This window comes from Panthera pardus, unplaced genomic scaffold (genome assembly GCF_024362965.1).
Source record: "Panthera pardus isolate Hobbes unplaced genomic scaffold, ASM2436296v1 HiC_scaffold_20, whole genome shotgun sequence".
In the NCBI taxonomy this organism is placed as follows: Eukaryota; Metazoa; Chordata; class Mammalia; order Carnivora; family Felidae; genus Panthera; species Panthera pardus.
The window spans coordinates 26875133-26896607 of record NW_026526766.1 but is presented as its reverse complement, the minus strand read 5'-3'; the positions used below and the strand labels follow the sequence as shown (position 1 = coordinate 26896607).

The window sequence follows — 21475 nt, the reverse complement described above, 5'->3', positions numbered from 1 at the left end:
CTTTATCTCAAGAGGAGTGGGAAGTCATTGAAAGGAAATTGACAGAAATCCCCAAGAAAATCTGAACATGGCAAAGAGACCCCGGCTTATACTTTATCCCCACTCTCTTTGTTATCTCCATTGGCTATGAATCTGGCTTAGCCTGAGCAACTGAGATTGCCCGAAATCAGGAGAGAGAACGTGTAGCATTGTTAACTTAGTAATTTCACTTAAATAATATTTTTAAATGTATTTTCCATTAATTTACAATAAAAACTCCCGTTTCTGAACCATCATCAAAACACAAATGCCCAATACATAAATTCATAGTTCAGCATTTAGTTACCTAAAGAACACTGAATTAGAAGTCAAACAGCCTGAGTTCTAATTCTGACTTGGCCACTTATTAGTCACATGGCTTTGGGTAAGTCCCCAGACTTCTCTCCATCTCAGTTTCCTCATCTGTAAAAAGGGGGTAATTACCATTGCCCAACATACCTCACAGGATCAAAGTGAAAATCTTTTGGAACAGAGCTATATACTAAAATAAAGAGATTATTATCAACCTTTCTTCAAATTGCACAGAAAAACACACAACTTACTCCACTCAGATAATTTTTTAACTTAACATATCAAACTGTTTTGCAATATTGTTACAAAATAATGCTTTATCTTGAAGGTCATTATAAAACTACTTATCATGTGCATAAAACCACCAAAAGCGAGATTCTTTGAGAAGAAACATTTGTTTCACTTTATTGCAACACAGATGCAAGATTCAAGGTAAGTATTCAAAATGTTATACCTACTTGAAAAGAGAAAGGACATATAAAAAGATGCTCAACTCATAAAAAAAGCTGTGGAGATTAAAACCATATGAGATGCTATATCTCACCCATAATATTCACAAAAAATGTAAACTCTTAACAAAACAGTCCGTTGGACACATTGTGGGGAAAATAAACACTCTCATTTGTGGCTGGTGGGTACAAAATGGTACAATTCCCATGAAGGGGAATTGGATAATATGTAGCAAAACTACATATGTATTTACTCTTTGGCAGATCTAGGAATTTCTTCTAAAAATACCTCCAACTATACAAGAAAATAAATGCACAAGGTTATTCCTTACAATATCATTTGTTTATTTTTTTATTTTTTAAAGCTTATTTATTTATATTTGAGAGAGGGAGAGAAAGAATATAACCAGGAGAGGGAGAGAGAGAGAGAGAGAGAGAGAGAGAGAGAAAGAGAGAGAATCCCAAGGAGGTTCTGCACTGTTAGTGTGGAGCATGATGCGGGGCTTGAACTCGCTAACTGCAAGATCATGACCCGAGCCAAAACCAAGAATCAGGAGCTCAACAGACTGAGCCACCCAGGTGCCCCACAACCTTATTTGTAATTACAAAATATTGGAAACACCCTAAAGGCCCATATAGAAGTTTGAATAAACTATGGTGCACTTACTCAGTGGAGTACCATATAGCTAGAAAATTAAAAAACAAAAAAGATTTCAATGCCCTGGCACAAACTAATTTCCAGAATATATTATTGAGTGGGAAAGAAAACAAGGTGCTAAAGATTATATGTAGTATGCTACATTTGGTATGATAAAGGTGAAATATATTTATTCATTTTTTTTTTTACAAAAAAAACCCAGAAAAGATAAACAAGAAATGAATGAATTCGATTACCTATGGGATTTGGGGGAATGGGATGGAAGAGATGGAAAGAGACAGGTGTATCTGAATGTAACTTTTTATACAGTTTTGGATTTTGAAGCACATCGACATTTTACATATTCAAAAAATAAAGCTAAATCAACAAGAATGGCAGGGGTGGGGGACGGTAGGAGAACCTGAAAGTGAAAGAAAGGAATGTACTTGATTATAACCAAGTTGATAACACAAATTACAAAGAAAAACAATGAATCCCAAAAGCTTTTGAACATAATAACAACGTATTCTGACTGTATGCTTTCAGTGGGATTCTAAGGATAAAAGAAACCTTGAACTTTACTTGGTTGGCTTGTTTGCATAGTGATGTGGGTGAGGCAATTCTGAAACTGCTTTATGTATATTGCAGGATTGAGCAAATGAGTAAATATATTGATGTTTTGAGAAAGCAGGGAGTTCACTGTGGGAGAACAAAAATGCAACTATGGGATGGAGGAGGGAGAGGAAGAATCCTATTTGGATTGGGCATCAATTAGAGGTATCATTATGAACCCATGATTTTTGGAAAGCATTTCCTAGTTCTGTCCATCTGAGAAGACCTAAAAGCAATTTCTCCCCAGAGCGATAATCATACGGGGAACAAGGTCTTGCTTCCTGAACACCATTCCCCAAACCCTTTGAGAAAATGCCTAATTTCAAGGTGAACCTAGAATATCTTGTTGTGCCAGAAATCAAGGCAGTGCTCAAAACTGAGGAAGATAGGCCAAAGAGATACAAGAACCAGTTTAAGGGGCTGTCACCTGCCAGATTTGGGACAATCTGAACATTAAAATGGATAATGACAGGAATCGATTACAACACACTGAATAAAGTAGAATCCATGAATCCATCATGACATATATTTTTTTAAATTTTTTAAGGGATTAGGGAGAGAAAGGAAAACCCTTCTTTATAGAAGAATGCAAACTAAGAAACACAGAAGAGATGACAGAAATGGAAAGTCACTATTTCACAACTACCATCGTAATATTTGATTTCAAGAGAGAATCATCCGTGGATACTAAAACCATAGGGAGAAACATGGGGGAAGAAGGATACTCACACAGTCCAAAGTGTCACATCCCAAGTTACTTATTAATTATGAAGGGAGAAAGGAGATCTTTGTAATGGGGGAAGTATAGTAGATGACACCTTAGCCAAATGATCAAACGTAGCATCATTGTTACGAATCTATTCACCTCATGGGTCCTCTGTTTTGATGCACTATGATGTGTGATACAACATTACCTGGTAGTATTCCTGCAAAATGTGTTTAACTTAAGTCTAACCATTAGGCAACAACCAGACTTCTGAAATGGAATAGGCCTGGACTCTTGGAAAATGCTAACGTCATGAATAACCAAACAATAATAAAACATTGGCAAGCCGAGCTACATTAAAGAAGACTAGAGGGGTACCTGGGTGGCTCAGTCGCTTGAGTGTTGGACTCTTGGTTTTGGCTCAGGTCATGATCTCATGGTTTCTGAGTTTGAGCCTTACATCGGGCTCTGTGCTGACAGTGTGGAGTCTGCTTGGGATTCTCTCTCTCCCTCTCTCTGCCCCTCCCCCAGTTGCTCTCTCTATCTCTTTCTCTCAAAAATAAATAAATGAACTTAAAAAAAAAAAGAACACTACAGAGACATGAAAATAAATATAGTATATGATTCTTGCTCAAGTATGGAAGAAAAAAATTTTTTAAAGTGTTTTCTTTGTTTTTGTTTCTGTTTAAATGTTTCTTTATTTTTGAGAGAGAGTGTGCATGTAAGCAGGGAAGGGGCAGGGAGAGAGGGAGAGAGAATCCCAAGCAGGCTCCGTGCTCAGCTCAGAGCCCAATACAGAGCTCGATCTCACAACTGTGAGATCATGACCTGAGCCCAAATCAAGAGTCAGATGCTTAACCCACTGAGCCACCCAGACACCCCAAAAGTAAAACAGTGTTAAATGGCAAAGTGTGCCATTATTGGGATGATTGCAGAAATTAAAATATGAACTTTATGTTAGAAAATAGTATTGTGTCAATATTAATGTCCCGAATGTGAGAATTGCATTGTGGTTATACAGGAAAATATCCTTGTTTTTAAAAGTTACATGCTGAGGGGTTGGGGGCTTAGGTGTCTGGATGTCTGCAACTCTCAAATGGTTCAGCTAAACACACACACATGTGCACAAAGGGAGGAAAAGAGGGAGAGAAAGAAAGAAAGAAAGAAAGAAAGAAAGAAAGAAAGAAAGAAAGAAAGAAAATGCAACAAAATGTTAAAATCAGTGAGCTATGGAGATAGTAAATAGATGTTCATTGTACATTTCTTGCAAGTTTTCTGTCGGTTTGACATTTTGCAAAATGCAACATGGCTGGGGGAGCTTTTTATACGGTCACTGGAAGAAGACAGAATAATTAGACAATCTGGGAACCAGTAAACATTCATCAGTTGGTGAATCCTTACCAAGAATGCAAGCTCCAGCAGAAAACCCCAGAGACATTTGGAGGTAGTTGAATTTAGCAACAATACTTAATCAATTAACTCAATACTGGACACCGGTTAAATTTGAATTTCAGATAAACAATGAACAATTTTTTTACGATAAGTATGCCCCAAACATTGCCCTGATCACACTGTATTTTACCTGACAGCCCAGCTCTAAGAGGCACTTTGGCCTGCTCCATGCCCAGGGGATAAAGCATGCCGGGTCAGGAACCCCAGGACAGTTCAAGGTCAGGACCATATTATGTTTCTTTACTTACTATTTTTATTTAATCAAACTCAACCCTTCTTTACAGTTTATTTACTTATTTTTGAGAGACAGTATGTGTGCGTGAACGGGGGAGAGACAGAGAGAGAGAAGGAGAGAGTATCCCACGTAGGCTCTGCACCAGGACACAAAACCTGCTTTGGGTCTAGAACTCACGAACCGTGAGATCATGCCCTGAGCCGAAACCACGAGTCGGAGGCTTAACCAACCAAACCACCCAGGTGCCCCTCAATCTTCTTTAATGAAGACTACTCCTCAAGTCATATTTTCTCCTTACGTATTGTCAGTACAACCTTAATTTAGGGTTTTTCTGTCACTGCATTTCAAAGTTCACCTCTCCCCCTGCTCTGCTCTCCCCAGCTTTGAATTCTGAATACCTCGCTTTTCTCATCCTTTACACTACCTTTTTTCCCTTCTCAACTTCCATCTCTGTGGCTTGGGCGAGAATAGTTCCAAAGCAACAGATAATAGTTAGCAGGGATTGCTTCTGGGAATTTGAGTCACCCAATGCCGTTAGTAAGATGCCGTGACCTGCTTAGGGGCCCTCCCCTCCCAAGAACACCTGGATGTCTTGTCTTGCATTTTTGGTACGTTTGGCATCCATGAGGCCAGAGCAGCTCAGGGAAAAGACTTGCATATTACTCTCTCTCAAATTCCTTATCATAGAAGCCCCTCCTTTTTTGGTCTTCCTTATCAGCTTCACTTACTGTTCTTACTGTAAATGTTAGTCAGCCTCATGGGTATTTTCTTTTCTCTTCCTTAGGTCCAGTGCTTAGCAAAGTTCAATCATGGGTATATCATCTTTATGATTTTTGACATCTCTGGATAATTATTAATAGTTTTCATCAAATGGAGTTGATCTTTTTAATACTTTTTTTTAGCAAATTTTACTTCAAAACTCTAAATGGAAATTTAGTATCTCAAATAGAAGATAAATCTAGAAATTAAAAAAAAAACAAAAAAATATATACATATAATTTAATTTCTCACTCTAATTTAAAATAATCAGTAGAGGGCGCCTGGGTGGCGCAGTCGGTTAAGCGTCTGACTTCAGCCAGGTCACAATCTCGTGGTCCATGAGTTCGAGCCCCGCGTCAGGCTCTGGGCTGATGGCTCGGAGCCTGGAGCCTGTTTCCGTTTCTGTGTCTCCCTCTCTCTCTGACCCTCCCCCGTTCATGCTCTGTCTCTCTCTGTCCCCAAAATAAATAAAAAACGTTGAAAAAAAAATTTTTTTTTTAAATAAAATAAAATAATCAGTAGAAGTAAATCATTATAAATATATAAACATAGAGGGGTGCCTGAATGGTTCAGTCGGTTCAGCCTCCGACTTTGGCTCAGGTCATGATCTCACAGCTTGTGAGTTCAAGCCCCACATCGGGCTCTGTGCTGACAGCTCAGAGCCTGGAACCTGCTTCATATTCTGTGTCTCCCTCTCTCTCTGCTCCTCCCCTGCTCATACTCTGTCTCTCTCTCTCCTTCAAAAATAAACATTAAAAAAATTATATATATATATATATATATATATATATATATATATATATATATATATGTAAACTTATAAAAATGCACACCCCAAAATAACTTACTGAGAAGAACTGAACTTCTTGTGATCAGTCAGGAATAGTGGATGTTTGGCTTAATGTTCCTTATCTCTTGCTTACAGTTAGAGAAACTGAGGCCCAGGAAGGAAGATAAGTTGCCCCAAATTAAAGCAAAGTAGACTTTAAGCAGGTCTATAGCTGGAGACCAGTAGTCCCAGTTCCAGAGTGTGATCTCAGAATGGGAGCATTCAAAAGGAACAGTGGTTCTTCGGGGGTAGGGGAGCTTGATCAGAGGACAGGAGCTTGGTGCATGGTAGGTTAAAAAGAACATAGGGGCGCCTGGGTGGCGCAGTCGGTTAAGCGTCCGACTTCAGCCAGGTCATGATCTCGCGGTCCGTGAGTTCGAGCCCCGCGTCAGGCTCTGGGCTGATGGCTCGGAGCCTGGAGCCTGTTTCCGATTCTGTGTCTCCCTCTCTCTCTGCCCCTCCCCCGTTCATGCTCTGTCTCTCTCTGTCCCAAAAATAAATAAAAAACGTTGAAAAAAAAATTAAAAAAAAAAAAAAAAAAAAAAAAGAACATAAAAACTCTGGACTCAGAAAGACTCTGGTCAGGTCTCAACTAAAGCCGTGTTGCCATAGCCCCATGAGTTCACTCTTTGAGCCTCTGTTTTATAACATAACACAAACCACAGAAGTACAAGAGGACTATTGGATCCCAGTACCGAGGGCTCAACCCAGTGCTTATTCAATCAATTGAAGTTTCCATCCTTCTGCCACAGACCCACCCACCACCAGCTATGTCTCCTTTTGAAAGAAATATGGTTCTGTTTTGGCTTGTTTTTTCTGAATAACCTCTGCCTGATTTCTCTTCCTCACTGCCCCTGGGTCCAGTATCCAGCTCTCCATCTGTGCAGGGCCCATTGGCAAGGAGAGAGGCAGTGGCTTCCTGGCATCTTCTGAGGGTTGGATCTTGAAAGCCGAAGACAGCCTAGTGATGAGTTCTGACGGCCTCAGATAGCCTCAGCTTTAGGTAGCCAAGGGAGGGCTGCAGGCCCTGGGGCATAGGTTCCAGATCCAGTGAATGCTCATGATGGGGTTTTGGAGTGGTGGTGGGAGTCCGAAGCTGATGGCAAAGAAAGAATTCTTGATGATGTCTTTGGTGCAAAAGAGGTGATTTCATTACAGCACGGGAATGGGACCTGTGGCCAGGAAGAGCTGCACTGGGGTGGTGAAGAGTGACTGGTTATACACTGTGGAGTGGAGGGAGGTAAAGTCAAGAAGAAGTTTCTTAAAGGGACTTCCATATGCTAAAAAAGACTCACAGATTACTAGAGGCCTAGCTATTGTCAAGCTAAGGTTGTTTTTCCCTCTAGCAAAGCATTATCATTAAGACAGTAGGCACTTCCTGGAGATTAGGCTATTGATAAGATATTTGTAAACTGATGGAGACTCTATCAGTTTAACCATTTGTTTTCTGCCCTTTCCTTTGTGCTTGGGCAGCCAGGAGTGCCTGAGGTATACCACACATATTCCACCCTGGGGGAGGGACAGGGGTTGTTAGCTTGTACTTTGCCCTCAGCTTGCCTTATGCGCCTTCATCACTCAGAGGCCTCTTGGGAGGTTCAACCTTAGGAAGCCCTGGGGGTGGAAGACCCACAGGGAACCTAGAGAAATCTAGAGTGAGGCATTTGATGAGTATGGAGATGAGAGGCTCTTTCTCCACCATGACATTTGAGAGACATGCAGTGGAATCTAAGAAACAGCCTGGAGTTGGCTATTGGGTTTCCATGGGAAAAGAGATGGCTGTGGCTTGAAAGGGAGGTGGGGAGGAGGGAAAGACAGGGCTGCTCATATCCATGGCAACAGGAAGAGGAAGCAGAACCTCCCATCCTTCAGAGGGTGAGATTAGTTGAGGGGAAAGTTTGGAGCACATGAACCATCCCCAGCTCAGAACCAGGGGGAAGTAGATGACCCAAGAGACAAATAGGGTGATCTGGGGAGTGTAAAAGTAACAGCAGGACACAGTCACACAGAGGAAGGCTGAAATTGGCACTTCAGGCATACTTGAGATTCTACATGTCCTTGAAAAGAATCCAGGCATTTCTGGATTCTTCTCAGTGCCAAGGAAGACAGATGGCAAAGTAACCTGGAAATTGCCAGACCTGGAGGGGACAGGGTTGGGGGGTGGGTTGTAGAGCACCCATGCTGAAAATCACCTAGGAGTTGCAGCTAGACCTCAAGAGGGATGCACAATGTCATCAAGTATAGGGCAGGTCCGAGTTGACAACATCGAACCACTGGGGGTGGACTGGGCTGACAGAACCAACCACGAGTCCCCGAACCTCAGACTCAGCCTTAGATAGATATTTAGCAACAAGGCAAAGAAGAGCAATGGGAAAGACACCAGAAAAGAAACAGGTCCACTCACAGAGCCTGTGGATGTGTACCCAGGGACACGTCTTTCTGGTCCTATGATTCCAGAGCATCACATCCCCAGGTAGCATCCTAGGAAAGTGGAGAAGGAAATCTGAACAATGGGACACATATTCAAGAGACCAAACTGTGAGGAGTGAAGGAGATGATTCATTTTCAGAAATACCAAATAAAAGCAGTGCTGTCTAGTTAACAGTAGGTTTACAGACTATTGGAAAGATGTATGAACCTCTCACCACCCCAACAATGGAGTTCCAAACCTTAAGATACTTCACTTCCTGGTTCTTATTCCCCTCTGCATTTTGCATGCTTATTTTCAAGGGCTTTGCAGTGAACATGAGCCAAAGAACAAAGGGAGGAGGGACTGACAGTCTCTGCATCACCTCAGGGAAGGTACATTTGTTCCAATCAGACTATTTTTTTTCTTACTTTTGTTTTTATGTTTATTTCTTTTCAAGAGAGACAGAGAGAAACAGAGCATGAGTGGAGTGGGGAAAGGGCAGAGAGAGAGGGAGACACAGAATCTGAAGCAAGCTCCAGGCTCTGAGCTGTCAGCACAGAGTCCGACGTGGGATGCGAACTCACAAACCAGGAGATCATGACCTGAGCTGAAATCAGATGCTTAACTGACTGAGCCACCCAGGCACACCTCCCACCCCCCAAGTCAGGCTACTTTTTTACCTTACATGGGCATAGGAGACTTCCAGGTAAGGCTATAACCTTTGTAGTACTCAGCCAATGAGGAACCAGGGGAGGGACTTGAATGCTAGGAGATAAATTGTCTGCTATAACTGCCCCAGGTGTGCCTGTCCATCAGACACCTGCTCTTGCAAGGATGTTGCTTCACTGTGCTCCGAGTCTCTTCATCCCTCCTCTGATGGGTCGGTGGGCTTATCGCTCACACAAACCATCAAAGGTCTGATTTAAATCAGAAGACTGGGGTATGTTAATTGGCAAGTTAAAATTTCTCTCCCATAGTTCCCAGAAGAGAGTAGGGCCCCAGAGTAAGACTAGATCAATGTGGGGGAGGAGACTCAAAGCCAAGTCTTAAATTTTCAAATTCAGGACATCTGCCACCATTACCGTATTTTTCAACCCTTCAAGATCTGGGACTGTGTCTGTTTTCCCTCACTCATAAGGGTCCTTATCAGGCACTCGACATTTCTCGAAAAAAATGAAATAAATGAATGACCATAAGTATATGGCTAATTCAGGAAAAACAAAATCTAGGTTTGAGCTATTTGTTTTCACTAGCTTCCTGATTTTCCTGGGATTTGACAATGTGCACTGGAAATAAACTTCTTTTACTTCATGCAACATATGTTCCAGGTTGTAAACAGAAGGTCCTGGAATAATGTAAGCTAAGACTGTTCGGCAGGCAGGAGCTGGAGAGTCTGTTATCTCTTGGCAATTCCTCAAGCCACAGAAATTAGAAAAGTCCAGACTTGGGGCACCTGGGTGACTTAGTCAGTTGGGCATCCGACTTCCGCTCAGGTCATGATCTCACAGTTTGTGGGTTTGAGCCCCGCGTCAGGCTCTGTGCTGACAGCTCAGAGCCTGGAGCCTGCTTTGGATTCTGTGTCTCCCTCTCTCTCTCTGTCCCTCTCCCGCTCGCACTCTGCCTCTTTCTCTCAAAAATAAACATTAAAAAAAAATTTTTTTTTAAAGAAAAGTCCAGCCTAAACCTGACTTGGAGGAAGGTCTTTGAAAAGACTGTACAACGAGAGCCCCTCAAAGGCCCCCTGAATGTTGTCTCCCTCCAATACAACATTAATTATCTTCTGTCCTCTGACTTCCATGGAGCAGAGGAAGGAGCATCTGTCTCTTCTGATATTCTAAGAAGGTGGATATCAGACTAGAAGGTCTTCCCTGATCAAACAGCAAAATTCTAAACACATTTTTCAGTTTTCCCACGTATACCCTGATTTACAGGAAAGCCAAAGTTTGCTGCAAAGTCTGGAGGTGAATTTGTTTAAGAGAGGTGAAATGAACACTGTTGGCTGGCATTCTCACCTTTCTCATTCCTCATAGGACCTAGATTTCATCCATTATCTCATCCTCTCTCAAACAATGCAAGTGCCCCAAAGTCAACCGACCCTATCCCTTCGCTCCAAGGGTGAACCTTCCAAGGGTGAGCCTGAAGGTCTAAGACGTGGTTCTCAACTGGAGGTGATATTGCTCCCCAGGGATGTTTGGCACTGCCTGGAGATATTTTGGATTGTCACAACTAGGGGGAAGTCCACTGGGTAGAGGCCAAGGACATTGCTAAACATGTTGCCATGCACTGGGCAGCTCCCCCCTCCCCCACAAATACTATCCAACCCAAAAATGCCAGTAGTCCAATAGTAGAGAAACACTGGTCTAAGGGTAATGGCATCCCCCTTCCCAAAGATTGATTTAAGTTTGCAAGAGTTTCTTGGAAAGTTGTTCCTGGCTTCCAGAGGCCATCTTCCTTTCTGCTGGGTATGGTGGTGGACTGATGTGACATCCGGAACTGCCACTGTCATCGTGCCCCCCCTGGGTTATGCCCTCCTGTGTATGTGAAGACAAGGTCCATATACACAGGAGGGCGTAACTGCTGGATAAAGCTGACATTGAAGCTTATACCACCACTCTGAACTTCCAGTTTTGTGAGCCAATAAATAATCCTCATTGTATAAGCCAGTTTTGACAGAGGACTTCAACTACCTCTATTTTGACTTCAGTCTGTACTTCCTAATTAAGTTCCTTCCAGCTTATCTCTTAACTCACACAAAAGACTCTGCAGGGCAAAGCATCCTGTGATGGGAACCTGAAATTACTCCCTAAAGCAATAACCACTGCCCCAGCCAGCAAGACCCCACGTGATTGACTCCAAGACAATGATCTACCTGAACTTCACTGCCTACCGGCACGTACCCGCCCACCTTTGTCCCACATTCTCCTTAAAGAAACCCAGACGTATTTTCAGCACTTTGGAGACAGTCTATGAGACTCTAGTCTGTGGTCTTCCTGGTGTTGGCCTCACCGAAATAAATTCCTTTCCTGTTTCACCACCACTGTCTCTCGGCCTTTGAATTTTGTCAAGAGTGAGTGGCTGGCCTGCTTGGGACCCCTGCAGCCAGGTGCTCTTGCAGTCCTGTGCCCTCGTTACAATTTAAATTGGGTTTTTACAGGGGTGCCTGAGTGGCTCAGTAGGTTAAGCATCCGACTTCGGCTCAGGTCATGATCTTGCAGTCCATGAATTCAAGCCCCGTGTTGGGCTCTGTGCTTAACTGACTGAGCCACCCAGTGCCCTGAGAAATGACCTTTGAGAGGGGTACCTGGGTGGCTCAGTCGGTTAAGCGTCCAACTCTTGGTTTTTGACTCAGGTCATGATCTTAGTTTTCGGTTTCAAGACCTGTGTCAGGCTCTGCACTGATAGTGTGGAGCCTGCTTGGGATTCTCTTTCCCTCTCTTTCCGCCCCTCCCCTACTCATGCGTGTGCGCTCTCTCTCCCTCTCTCAAAATAAATAAATAAAAATTAATAAATAAAAATTTTAAAAAGTAAAAAGAAGGGAGAAATGACTTTTGAGAGAAGATACTAAGGAGATGAGAGTGTGAACAAAACAGACACCAAAGAAAGGAAAGCATTCTAGGTTAAGGGAACAGCCAGTGCAAAATCCTGAGGCAAGAACTCTCCTGGTGTGATGAAGGAATCACAAGAAGGTAGTGTGGCTAGGGTGGAGTGAATGAAGGGGTAAGAGGCATTAGGGGTGAGATCAGAAGTAAAGGGAGGGGCTTTGTAGCCATTCTATGAACTGTGGCTTTTACTTCCACAGAAATGGGGAACCACTGAGGGGTCTTGAGGGGGAAACCATAGTCTGGCTTAGATTTTAAATATCAGTTTCCTGGCTGTCGTGTAGAGATTAAGGGTGGCAAAAATAAAAGCTGATGATTGCAGCAATGCCGTGAATCATGGTGGTAACAGGTTGGAAGTAGTGGAGATGGCAAGAGAACACTGGATTTCAGATGTATTTGAAGGAGCCAACAGTTCCCTGAACAAAGTAGATAAAACACACTAGGAAAAAAATTGGCCTACAAAGCTATGAACACAAACCCTGAACTTCTGACTCCCTGGCTGCAAAGAAAAAGAACACCAGCCCTGGGTGTGTTAAAGGTTGACTTGTCAAGATGTATCACAATGTCAGGCATGTGGTTGAAGACAGAAGATACATGGTAACTAACATACGGAGCAGTGTTAATATCCCCTGAACCAGACCGCCCCCAAAATTTCTGCTTCAAGTTGCTACAGATATGTCTAGATCAAGAAACAATCCTCACAAAGATTCTGAGAAACTCAGCATTCCCTACAGTGACAACCAAAGAAGAATCAAACCAAACTTTACAACTGGATTTTAAGGATCCTCATGATTAATTTAAATCCCCATTGCAGTATAATATGGACAAAAAGAGCTATGTTGCCATTATCTTTTTATTAGTATCGCATCTCATTTGAGAGAGCCTCATTTACCCTCAAGACAAATCTCGAAAGCACATTCAGAATGGATGCTAGGCATTGGGGAACACATCGAAGAGAATGCAAATAAAAAATATTTTAAATTCTTAAAGGATGTATCCTCCAGTGATCCTGTAGAACTCGAGACACTTGAGGCCGAATTTTCCCCAACCAGGTCTTTTGTATAAAAATTACTCAACTGGGTGTGGTGACGCTACTGTCCCATAATAAATGTATTCATGTATCACTACACTCCCTTTAGACCCTATTAAAGGCCATTGTCTGCCTGTCGGACAGATTATTGGCTAGATTCTCACGTCTGTTCAGACCCCAAAGCATCTAGATAAGGCATTATACAAAAGTAGCACCAACACGTTTTAAATCACCTTTAGCATAGACAGAAGTTAATAAAGGACTCTGCCTCATTAAGTGGTTTCCAGCAGCGCCCTTTACTTTACCATAAATACTATTTCCCCATCTTTAAAACGGGCATAATGGTATTTTCCTGGAGGACTTGTTGTGAAGATTAGAGTTAATATTTGTAAAGCCCTCAGAACAGTGCCTGACAATACCCAGGGCTTATGTGTCCATTATTATTCTAAGACCTTTGCTCCGCAGCATCTCATGGATTTAAATTTAAATGCTCCTAAAAAGCAGAGAGACCAAAACTGTCAAATTTTCTCAACACTCCCTGATCTTATTAGTTGTTCGAGGCTTTCGAAGCATTTAGAACAAGACAGCGAGGAAGGTAACACAGTCAAAAGAAGAAAAGAAAAGGAACCCCGAGTTGTTTGCTAATGCCAGGTGTGCATTCTTCTTTCAAAATTTCGAGCATGGTTCTCTCGGATCATCCTTTGCGATTACACAGACTCTCGAAAACACGGTTTTGTGTTGTTCAGTAAAACAAATTCGTAGCCAGTCTAAGAAAAAAGCGAAGCGTTTCCCTTGACCACACTGAGATCTGGGTGAACGGCTCAGATGCGGGCATTTCTAAGACCTCGCTGAATCTAATCGTCAGAAAAAGAGCAAGAGCGCTACAAGGCCTCACATTCAGGCTGCACTTGCCCTGCACTCGCCCGCAACCAAGAGCATCCAGGGGCAAAGCCGAGCCGCCGGCGCACGAGCCGCCCGGGCTCCGCGCCTCCCGCGGAGAACAAGAGACTTGCTCGCCCGCGCCTCCCGGGTGCTAGCGAGGCCTAGGAAGCCGGCCCCGGGAGAGGAGAGGAGGGGCGGAGCGGGGCACCCCGGCCAGACTCGACGCCGGGGCCCCGGAGGGTGCGCGCGACCGCGGCGGCGGCGGAAGCGGGCGGGGCGGGCCGGGGGCGGGGCGGAGGCGGGGCGGGGCGGCGGGCGGCCCTGCGGGCGCAGCGCGCGTTTCCGGCGTGCGCGGCGGAGCGCTCGGGCGGGGGCACCGCCGGCTTCGAATCGCGCACAATGAGACAGCGCTGAGCGCCGGAAGTGGGGCCGAAGGAAAACACGGAGAGGGAGCCCGGCCGGGACAGGAAGAGGCGGGGGACCGCGGCGGAGGTGGTGAGTGCTCCGGGGCGCCTTCTCTCCGCGTCCCTCCCGGACTCGCCTCCGGGGTGGGTCTCCGGTGGGTTCCCTCGTCTCCGGAGTAGAGGGCGGGCCCGGCCCGGGAGAAACGTTGGCTCCTTCCCCCGCCGGCCTCCTCGCCCCAGTTGCGAGGACCGGGGAGCCCCCAGGCCGGCGGGGACTGAGCTCCCGGGTTCGAGTCCGCATCTTCACTTTGTGTCAGACCCTGCCGGCGCCGGAGAAGCAGGGACTTGGGTGGAGGCACTCGACCCCGGCCCCCTGGCCGGCCGGGGGGACCCCGGAACCCCATTGAGGAGGCAGGTCACTTCCTGCTTCCTGGTCCCCGAGGTGGCTTCGTGGCCAGGAGTGCGGGGACGCCTCCTCTTTCTCTGCCTCCGGCCTCGAAGGGTGGAAACTGAGGCAGATCGGGGGTGGGGCGATCAGACGGGGGGTTGAAGAGGGAGAAATGCGGTTCTTGACCAAACCAAACTTGGTTGGGGTTAGAGAATGAGGACTGGGGAGGTGAGCTGGACTTGTCTCTTGGTGGGAAACCCAGCCCTTTTCACTAGAGGGGACTCTTGGGGAGCGAGCCCCTCTTTAGCCCAGGCGACCGAAGCCTGTGGTTCTGAATAGTGGTAGTGAGGGGGAGCCGAAGCCCTTCCCTGGAGGACGGAGAAGGGACAGAAAAGTGAAGCTGAGAGGAGATGAGCTACGTTCACAGAAAGTTTCGGTTACTTTGTATAACACTTAAAAGTATTGGCAACTTTTTTTTTTTTTAAGACTGTTTCCGGAGCTTTCTAACAGCATAGGCTTGGGATGAGGGTTTTGTTTTGTTTTGTGGAGGAGCGCTTTTGTTTTATAGGTAAAGCCAACCAACTTGGTGTGAGTAACATTTTGTTTATACTGCAGTTCTCAAGACTGTAGGGAGCTTCCCTTAGTCACAGATGTAATCGTCACGTTAAATAGTAAGTACTAATTTTCATGGAGACTATTATAGGACTCAAGCAAGCCTCCCAACTTTTGGTGTAATGTGCTGATTATTAGGATGTGATGGAAATTAGGAAAGGAAGAGTTTCTTACAGACTTTTGAGCACCTGTGCAATAAACGTGTGGTATTTCACATGCTTGGTATGATATCTTGTTATGGTTTGATAATTTCCCAAAATGTCTTCTTCTAGGTACAGAGTGAGAAAACTGAAGTCAAAGACCATGGGAGATGCCGCAAAACCTTATTTTGTGAAACGCGCTAAAGACCGAGGAACTATAGATGATGAGGATTTCAGAAGGGCTCACCCCCAGCAAGATTATTTAATAATGGATGACTATGTTAAAGGCCATAGCAGTAAAATGGAAAAAGGCCTTCCAAAAAAAAAATTAACACCAGGGAACTATGGGAATACCCCCAGAAAAGGACCATATGCTGTTTCCAGCAATCCCTATGCATTTAAAAACCCAATTTACAGTCAGCCCGCTTGGATGAATGACAACCACAAAGATCAGAGTAAGAGATGGCTCTCTGATGAACTTGCTGGTAATTCAGACAGCTGGAGGGAATTCAAACCGGGACCTAGAATTCCTGTTCTAAACCGACCAAGAAAAGACTCCTTTCAAGAAAGCGAAGATGGATATAGGTGGCAGGATGGACGAGGCTGCAGAACTGTAAGACGACTGTTTCATAAAGACTTGACAAGCCTAGAAACCATGTCAGAAATGGAAGCAGGAAGCCCTGGTAATGTGTTCCAACTTGTCAAGTGACAAGCCCAAAGTCGCAGTATCTTTTCTTTGTCATCCAAATGAGGTTTATTATTTTCAGCAATGCAGTTCCAATTTTTCATAGTCTCTGCTTATTTAATGCGAATACTCTTAAGAACTGTAATCGTGGCATTTGGGCAGCTTCAACACATTGCATGTATTGGTCTCTTTAAAAGTTTACTGTGCCGTGAGGCTCATTTTCCTTCGGTAAACATATTTCCCATTGGTGCTTTCTACAGAAGAGGGTGATGATATCCCCCTGGGGACTGTTTCATATTTTCTGAGTGGTGTATATGTATTTTCTAAATTATGTATTGTAATTTTGTATTTGAATAGTGAATGTGTCCATAATATAAATGACAGAATATAAAGCTAAAAAAAAAAAAATCTTACTCGATGTAAATACACAATATAGACCACATAGATTTCCTGTCTCAGAGGATTATATGTCTTTTGGAGGGAGCATCGATCTCCAGAGGAGGATAGTCCAGGATTTTTTTTTTTTTTTCTTTGCTCAACAGTGAGCTGCACAGCAAACAGACTAGGACACTTTTAAGTTTCGAAAGTCAGAAATACAGATAAGTTTTGCCTTTTAGTTTCCGTAGAACCAAAACCCATTTCTAAGGGCCATGTGTGCTTGATAATAATTGCCCCAAAGTGATTATTTATACATTTTTCTCAAAGGTGGATAGTAGATTTTGTCCATGTAGCCATAATTTCTATAAACAGGAAAATTATCCAATGGACAATAATTACTGAAATGAAATAAACTCATAAATATGAAGGAAAAAGTAAAACAGTATTTAGTCTGAAAATGCCAATTATGCTTGGAAAAATGAGCTTTTAAATTTATTGGCTGGGAGCCTTTTTTTAGTGACCATATAGAATGGGTGGCAAACTGGCCAGCACTTTAAAGTTGTTTGTTTGTTTGTTTGTTTTAAATTTAAATGCATCTAGGCAATATTGGCACAATCCTAGGTGTCCAGAGGCCTTTTTCTTTCATGTTATCTCACAGTGGCCAGCTTACATTTCTGTATTTTACTGGTAAGGCATCTGATATTGTGACCTGGACATGTAGAATACTTAACAGAGAAAGTGTCACTTATTTTTAGAGGGTCTTTTGATAGTATTAAATGAGAGAAAAGGTGCCGTTTTATATTTCTTAAGGTAGGAAAAGCAAGAGAAAATTCCTTGTATCAAAGAGTACAAACAGAATGAGGTGTTACAAAGGAATCAGTCAGGAGAGAAACTCTTGGCCTCATAAATCTTGAAGCTAGAAAGGATGCTAGAAAGAACTTGAAGGAAGTGTCTGATGCAGTGCTCTGTCGTGATATATCAAGGTAGAATCACAATTCTGCAAAGCAGGCAGCTGTGGCTTGGCAAGGTGAAACTTATCCAGACTGATTATGCTGGGTGGTAGATGAGGCAGTGAACCTGAAATTGAGTACTGTGCTGCTTTGGCCATTAACGGCCTCACTGGACCTTGAATTTGACAGAGGGAAACGGAACATGTACTGATAATTTCTTGACTTTTGATTTGTGTTTTTCTTTTTAAAAGTCTGTGTACATTTAAGTATTTTTGTATTACTGTGTCCAGGTAGGACATGGACATTTTAACTTAGTTACCAATAGTTTTTTAAAAGAAAAAGTTGATCTTGAGTAGCATTATAGAAACAAAAGATTTATAGAACGAAAGTTTGCAACCAGACAAATACTAATAGGGACTGTTAACAGACTGAAAGCCTCATATATGTATTCTTGTTTAGTCTGAAAAGCAACCAAAAAAGTTGCTTTTAAGTGGTTTTGAACAGGAAGTACATACTTTTATTATCCTTTTAATTGAAGGCAATCCCCAAACCCCCATATTCTCTCCATATGAAAAAGAGGTATGTTCTTTCACATTTGCTAAATGAAGGACTGCTCAGCTTCTAGCCCTTGGAAATCTTCAGAAAGGAAATAATTTTAAGCTGTGGTATAAAATCGCTTACTGTAGAGAGAAATTCAATTTGAAGTATAAACTTTGCACTGCACTCAGGATCCTAAAAAGGATCTCGTTAAAGGGACTGAAATTTTCTTGAATCAGAATTATGTCTTAATAAGCAAGGGTCTCATTAAATGATGTGAGAAGATATAATGAAAATTATCTTAGAGTTGCTTTGTTTTTTAATACTTATTTTCTATCTTTCAGTTCTACGTTACCGCCCTGTACTTCATCCCTCACATATCCTAGATTGCCAATGTAATGTATTTGGGATAATGCCATTAGTGATCTTAGCTGGAAAATATCCACTCAAATACACATGTCCTTTGTGAATGGAATAATGGGCCATATGCAAATAAAATGTGGGAGACTTGGAATAGCGTATATAGAGAATTCATGTTACAAGACACATGAGATGAGCTAGGTTGCCTTCCTCGAATTATGGGAACTCTTTAGCAGTACCCAGCTTTATCCTTCCAAGATTCCCGTCAATGAGATTTTACTTGCTATTTTTACCATGCAGTCCTGTGAAACTCAGTTCAGAAGGTGATACTGTCTTGTCAGTTACAGTCTGTTCTAAATGTGAATGGATATGGATTTTAGTAAGTTCTTTCCAGTTCTTACATTGTTAGGTAAAAGGCTGGATTTCAGAATTCCATCCATGCTTCAATCTTTACTTCAAATCCTGTTAACTTTGATTTAGTCATGTGTCCCTGAACCAAGTTATTTTCTGGGGCCAGCATTTTCCCCATCTGTACAATGGGGATAACATTAGCATCTATGACAGCATCACTGTAGGGATTAAACGAGGCAGTGCACATAAAGTGCTTGCATTGCATCTGTCGCATAAAAAAATACTCAGTAATGACAGCTGCTGTCATCATCATCTGAATTTCTGCAGCCATCCACTTCTCTGTATAAAAACAAGGAATGGGGTGCCTGGCTGGCTCAGTCTGTGGAGCGTGGGACTCTTGGTCTCAGGGTTGTGAGTTCGAGTCTCACGTTGGGTGTAGACATTACTTGAAAATAAAATGTTTAAAAAAGCAATAAGGAATTAATTGTACTCTTTGGAGGGAAATTGAAGTCACTCTGGAAAATGACAGCAAATAGGTGAGAAGCCTTTGTGATCAAGAAGGGAGGAGTTAAAGAAATTGGGTTCCATAGCAATTACAGTTTTGTAAGCTAATGTGGACTTTTCTAATGGGTATTGCACATATTAGTGTAAATCTCTAATGAGTGTCAAAGTAAGAAACTTATTATGAACACTGAAATCACAGATGTAATTATTTAGTGTAGACCTTGTAATGATAGGCAAATTACATGTGAATAGACACACAGCTAAGTTAAAAGAAGTTCTTGTCTCAGAAGTTTATGCAGACCGGGGCACCTGGGTAGCTCAGTCAGTTAAGCATCCTAAGTGTCCAACTCCTGGTTTTGACTCAGGTCATGATCTCACGGTTCATGGGTTTGAGCCCTGCGTCAGGCTCTGCACTGATGGTGTGGAGCCTGTTTGGGATTTTCCATCTCCCTCTCTCTCTGCCCCTCCCCTGCTCTCTCTTTCTCAAAAATAAAACTTAAAAAAAAAAAAAAAAAAGTTCATGCAGACCAAGAGCACTGTCCTTAAAAGATTATGATAAATTAATTGGGAGTAGAGGAGTGTTAAGTATTAAAGTAGACTGATTTTTGTCTGCAAATGATACTTACGTTTTAGTATTTTATTTGGTCCATTTTGATTGCCTTTTTAAAGAAACTATTTGTCCTAATACTTTAATTTCTTTTAATTGCCACTTCTACTATAGAAGCTATTCACAGAATTTCACTATATATTCACCTTCTGGTACTTTAAGCACAATGCTTGCTACTTTTTCTTTAGAGCTGTTCACAGTAGCTTTTTTCAAATTAGAGATCCTGTACCTCCCTTTTCTGACTCAGAATTTTTTTCAGTCAACTGATTCATTGTAAGTGCCATAGAAGAAATGAGTTCCGCTGTAAACTTGACCTAGGAATTGGTTCATGCAGGGCTTTTCAGTATGTTTCTATTTTGAAAGACTAATTTTTGATAAGCCACTTAAACATTATTCAAACCATTTGTCACCATTTTAATTGGGGAAATGAGTTTTTTTTGATCATATGTATTATTGGTAGCTTCATTTTCAGAGCTCGATAGAAGTTATCAAAGCTCTTGAAAACCATTGTTTATAGATCAATCCCACAGTCATCTTCAGTTTTCCAGATAGAAAAGTTGTAAGTTTAAAAAAAGGAAAAAAGTTTTATTCGTTACAAAGCTTGTAGAACTAACAGCAGAGTTTAAATGAATTAGTCTGTACATACAGAAAACTTTTTTTCCAACTACTGGTCGTTTTTCTTCGAAATGTGCTTATTAGTGTGCAGGCTGTTTAAAGAAGCTAAAATGAAAGTAAAGATAAGATGGGAACTAGTCCTCAGTAAATAAAACTTTGGCCTGGACTTCTTGTATGAATATGGAAGGAGGGCTCAATCACATGAAAGGTAAATTTACAACTAGATGATGGATTTTCACTCCAGATAAGAATGTAGTTGATTTCTGACTTCTTTGGAGATACCCTGTTGTCCTTTGCTCTGTTGAGCTTGTTCACTTACAAAAAATGAAAGCACATATGGATAGTTTTCATTGGAAAGGCAAGTATACTTACAGGCACACTAGAATATGATACATTAACATTGTAATTATGCCATACTAGGTATATTAGAATTCCAGGTGTGCTTGCCTTCAGAGGATAATTTTTACTATTGCTTGAGTATGGGAGCACACCAGGAAGAAATGAAAAAATCACATTGGTTGAAATGGATTCTTTTTCAGTGTTCCAAAAAGAGGATTCCTGAGGACTGATGTGTCCAGATGAGGTAGTTAATGAATATTCACGCATTTTATCCATGGAAGAGCTTTCCTTTCGCTGTGTTCAGATGTCGTTCTGATAATCACATGATTTACATCATAAATATGTACGGTCTGCTTTTTCATCAGAGCAGTATTATTCAATATTGCCAATAATATTTTCCCCCTAACTTAAGAAAACAAGAAGCAGAGATCCAGACCTCGGAAGCCACGGAGGTCTAGAAATGAGGAAAATGAGCAGGACGGAGACTTGGAAGGCCCCGTGATTGATGAGTCTGTGCTTTCAATGAAAGAGCTCCTGGGCTTACAGCAGGCAGAGGAGCGATTAAAGAGAGACTTCATTGACAGGCTCAAAAGGGTAATGTCTTTTATTTGTTACTTAAAATCGTTGTCTTGGTTTAAACTGTGTTAGTAATTGGGAATATGTGCTTTGAGGAGTCAG

The 21475-nt window shown here is 42.3% G+C and overlaps 1 protein-coding gene across 8 annotated transcripts in view; it reads left to right on the top strand.

The window, feature by feature from the left end:
- Positions 1 to 14288: 14288 nt before the first annotated feature.
- Positions 14289 to 21475, top strand: part of TUT7 (terminal uridylyl transferase 7) — a 61058-nt gene continuing 53871 nt past the window's right edge. For 4 of the 8 annotated variants that reach the window (XM_019423499.2, XM_019423500.2, XM_019423492.2 and 1 more), the window contains exons 1-3: positions 14289 to 14422; positions 15604 to 16154; positions 21210 to 21391. In XM_019423499.2, the coding sequence (XP_019279044.2) occupies positions 15635 to 16154; positions 21210 to 21391 (702 nt within the window). In that variant the 5' untranslated portion in view covers positions 14289 to 14422; positions 15604 to 15634. Of the gene's footprint in view, positions 14487 to 14530; positions 14948 to 14995; positions 15391 to 15603; positions 16155 to 21209; positions 21392 to 21475 lie in introns of those variants that run through there. The other 4 variants (XM_019423495.2, XM_019423493.2, XM_019423498.2 and 1 more) reach the window with 4 other exon arrangements.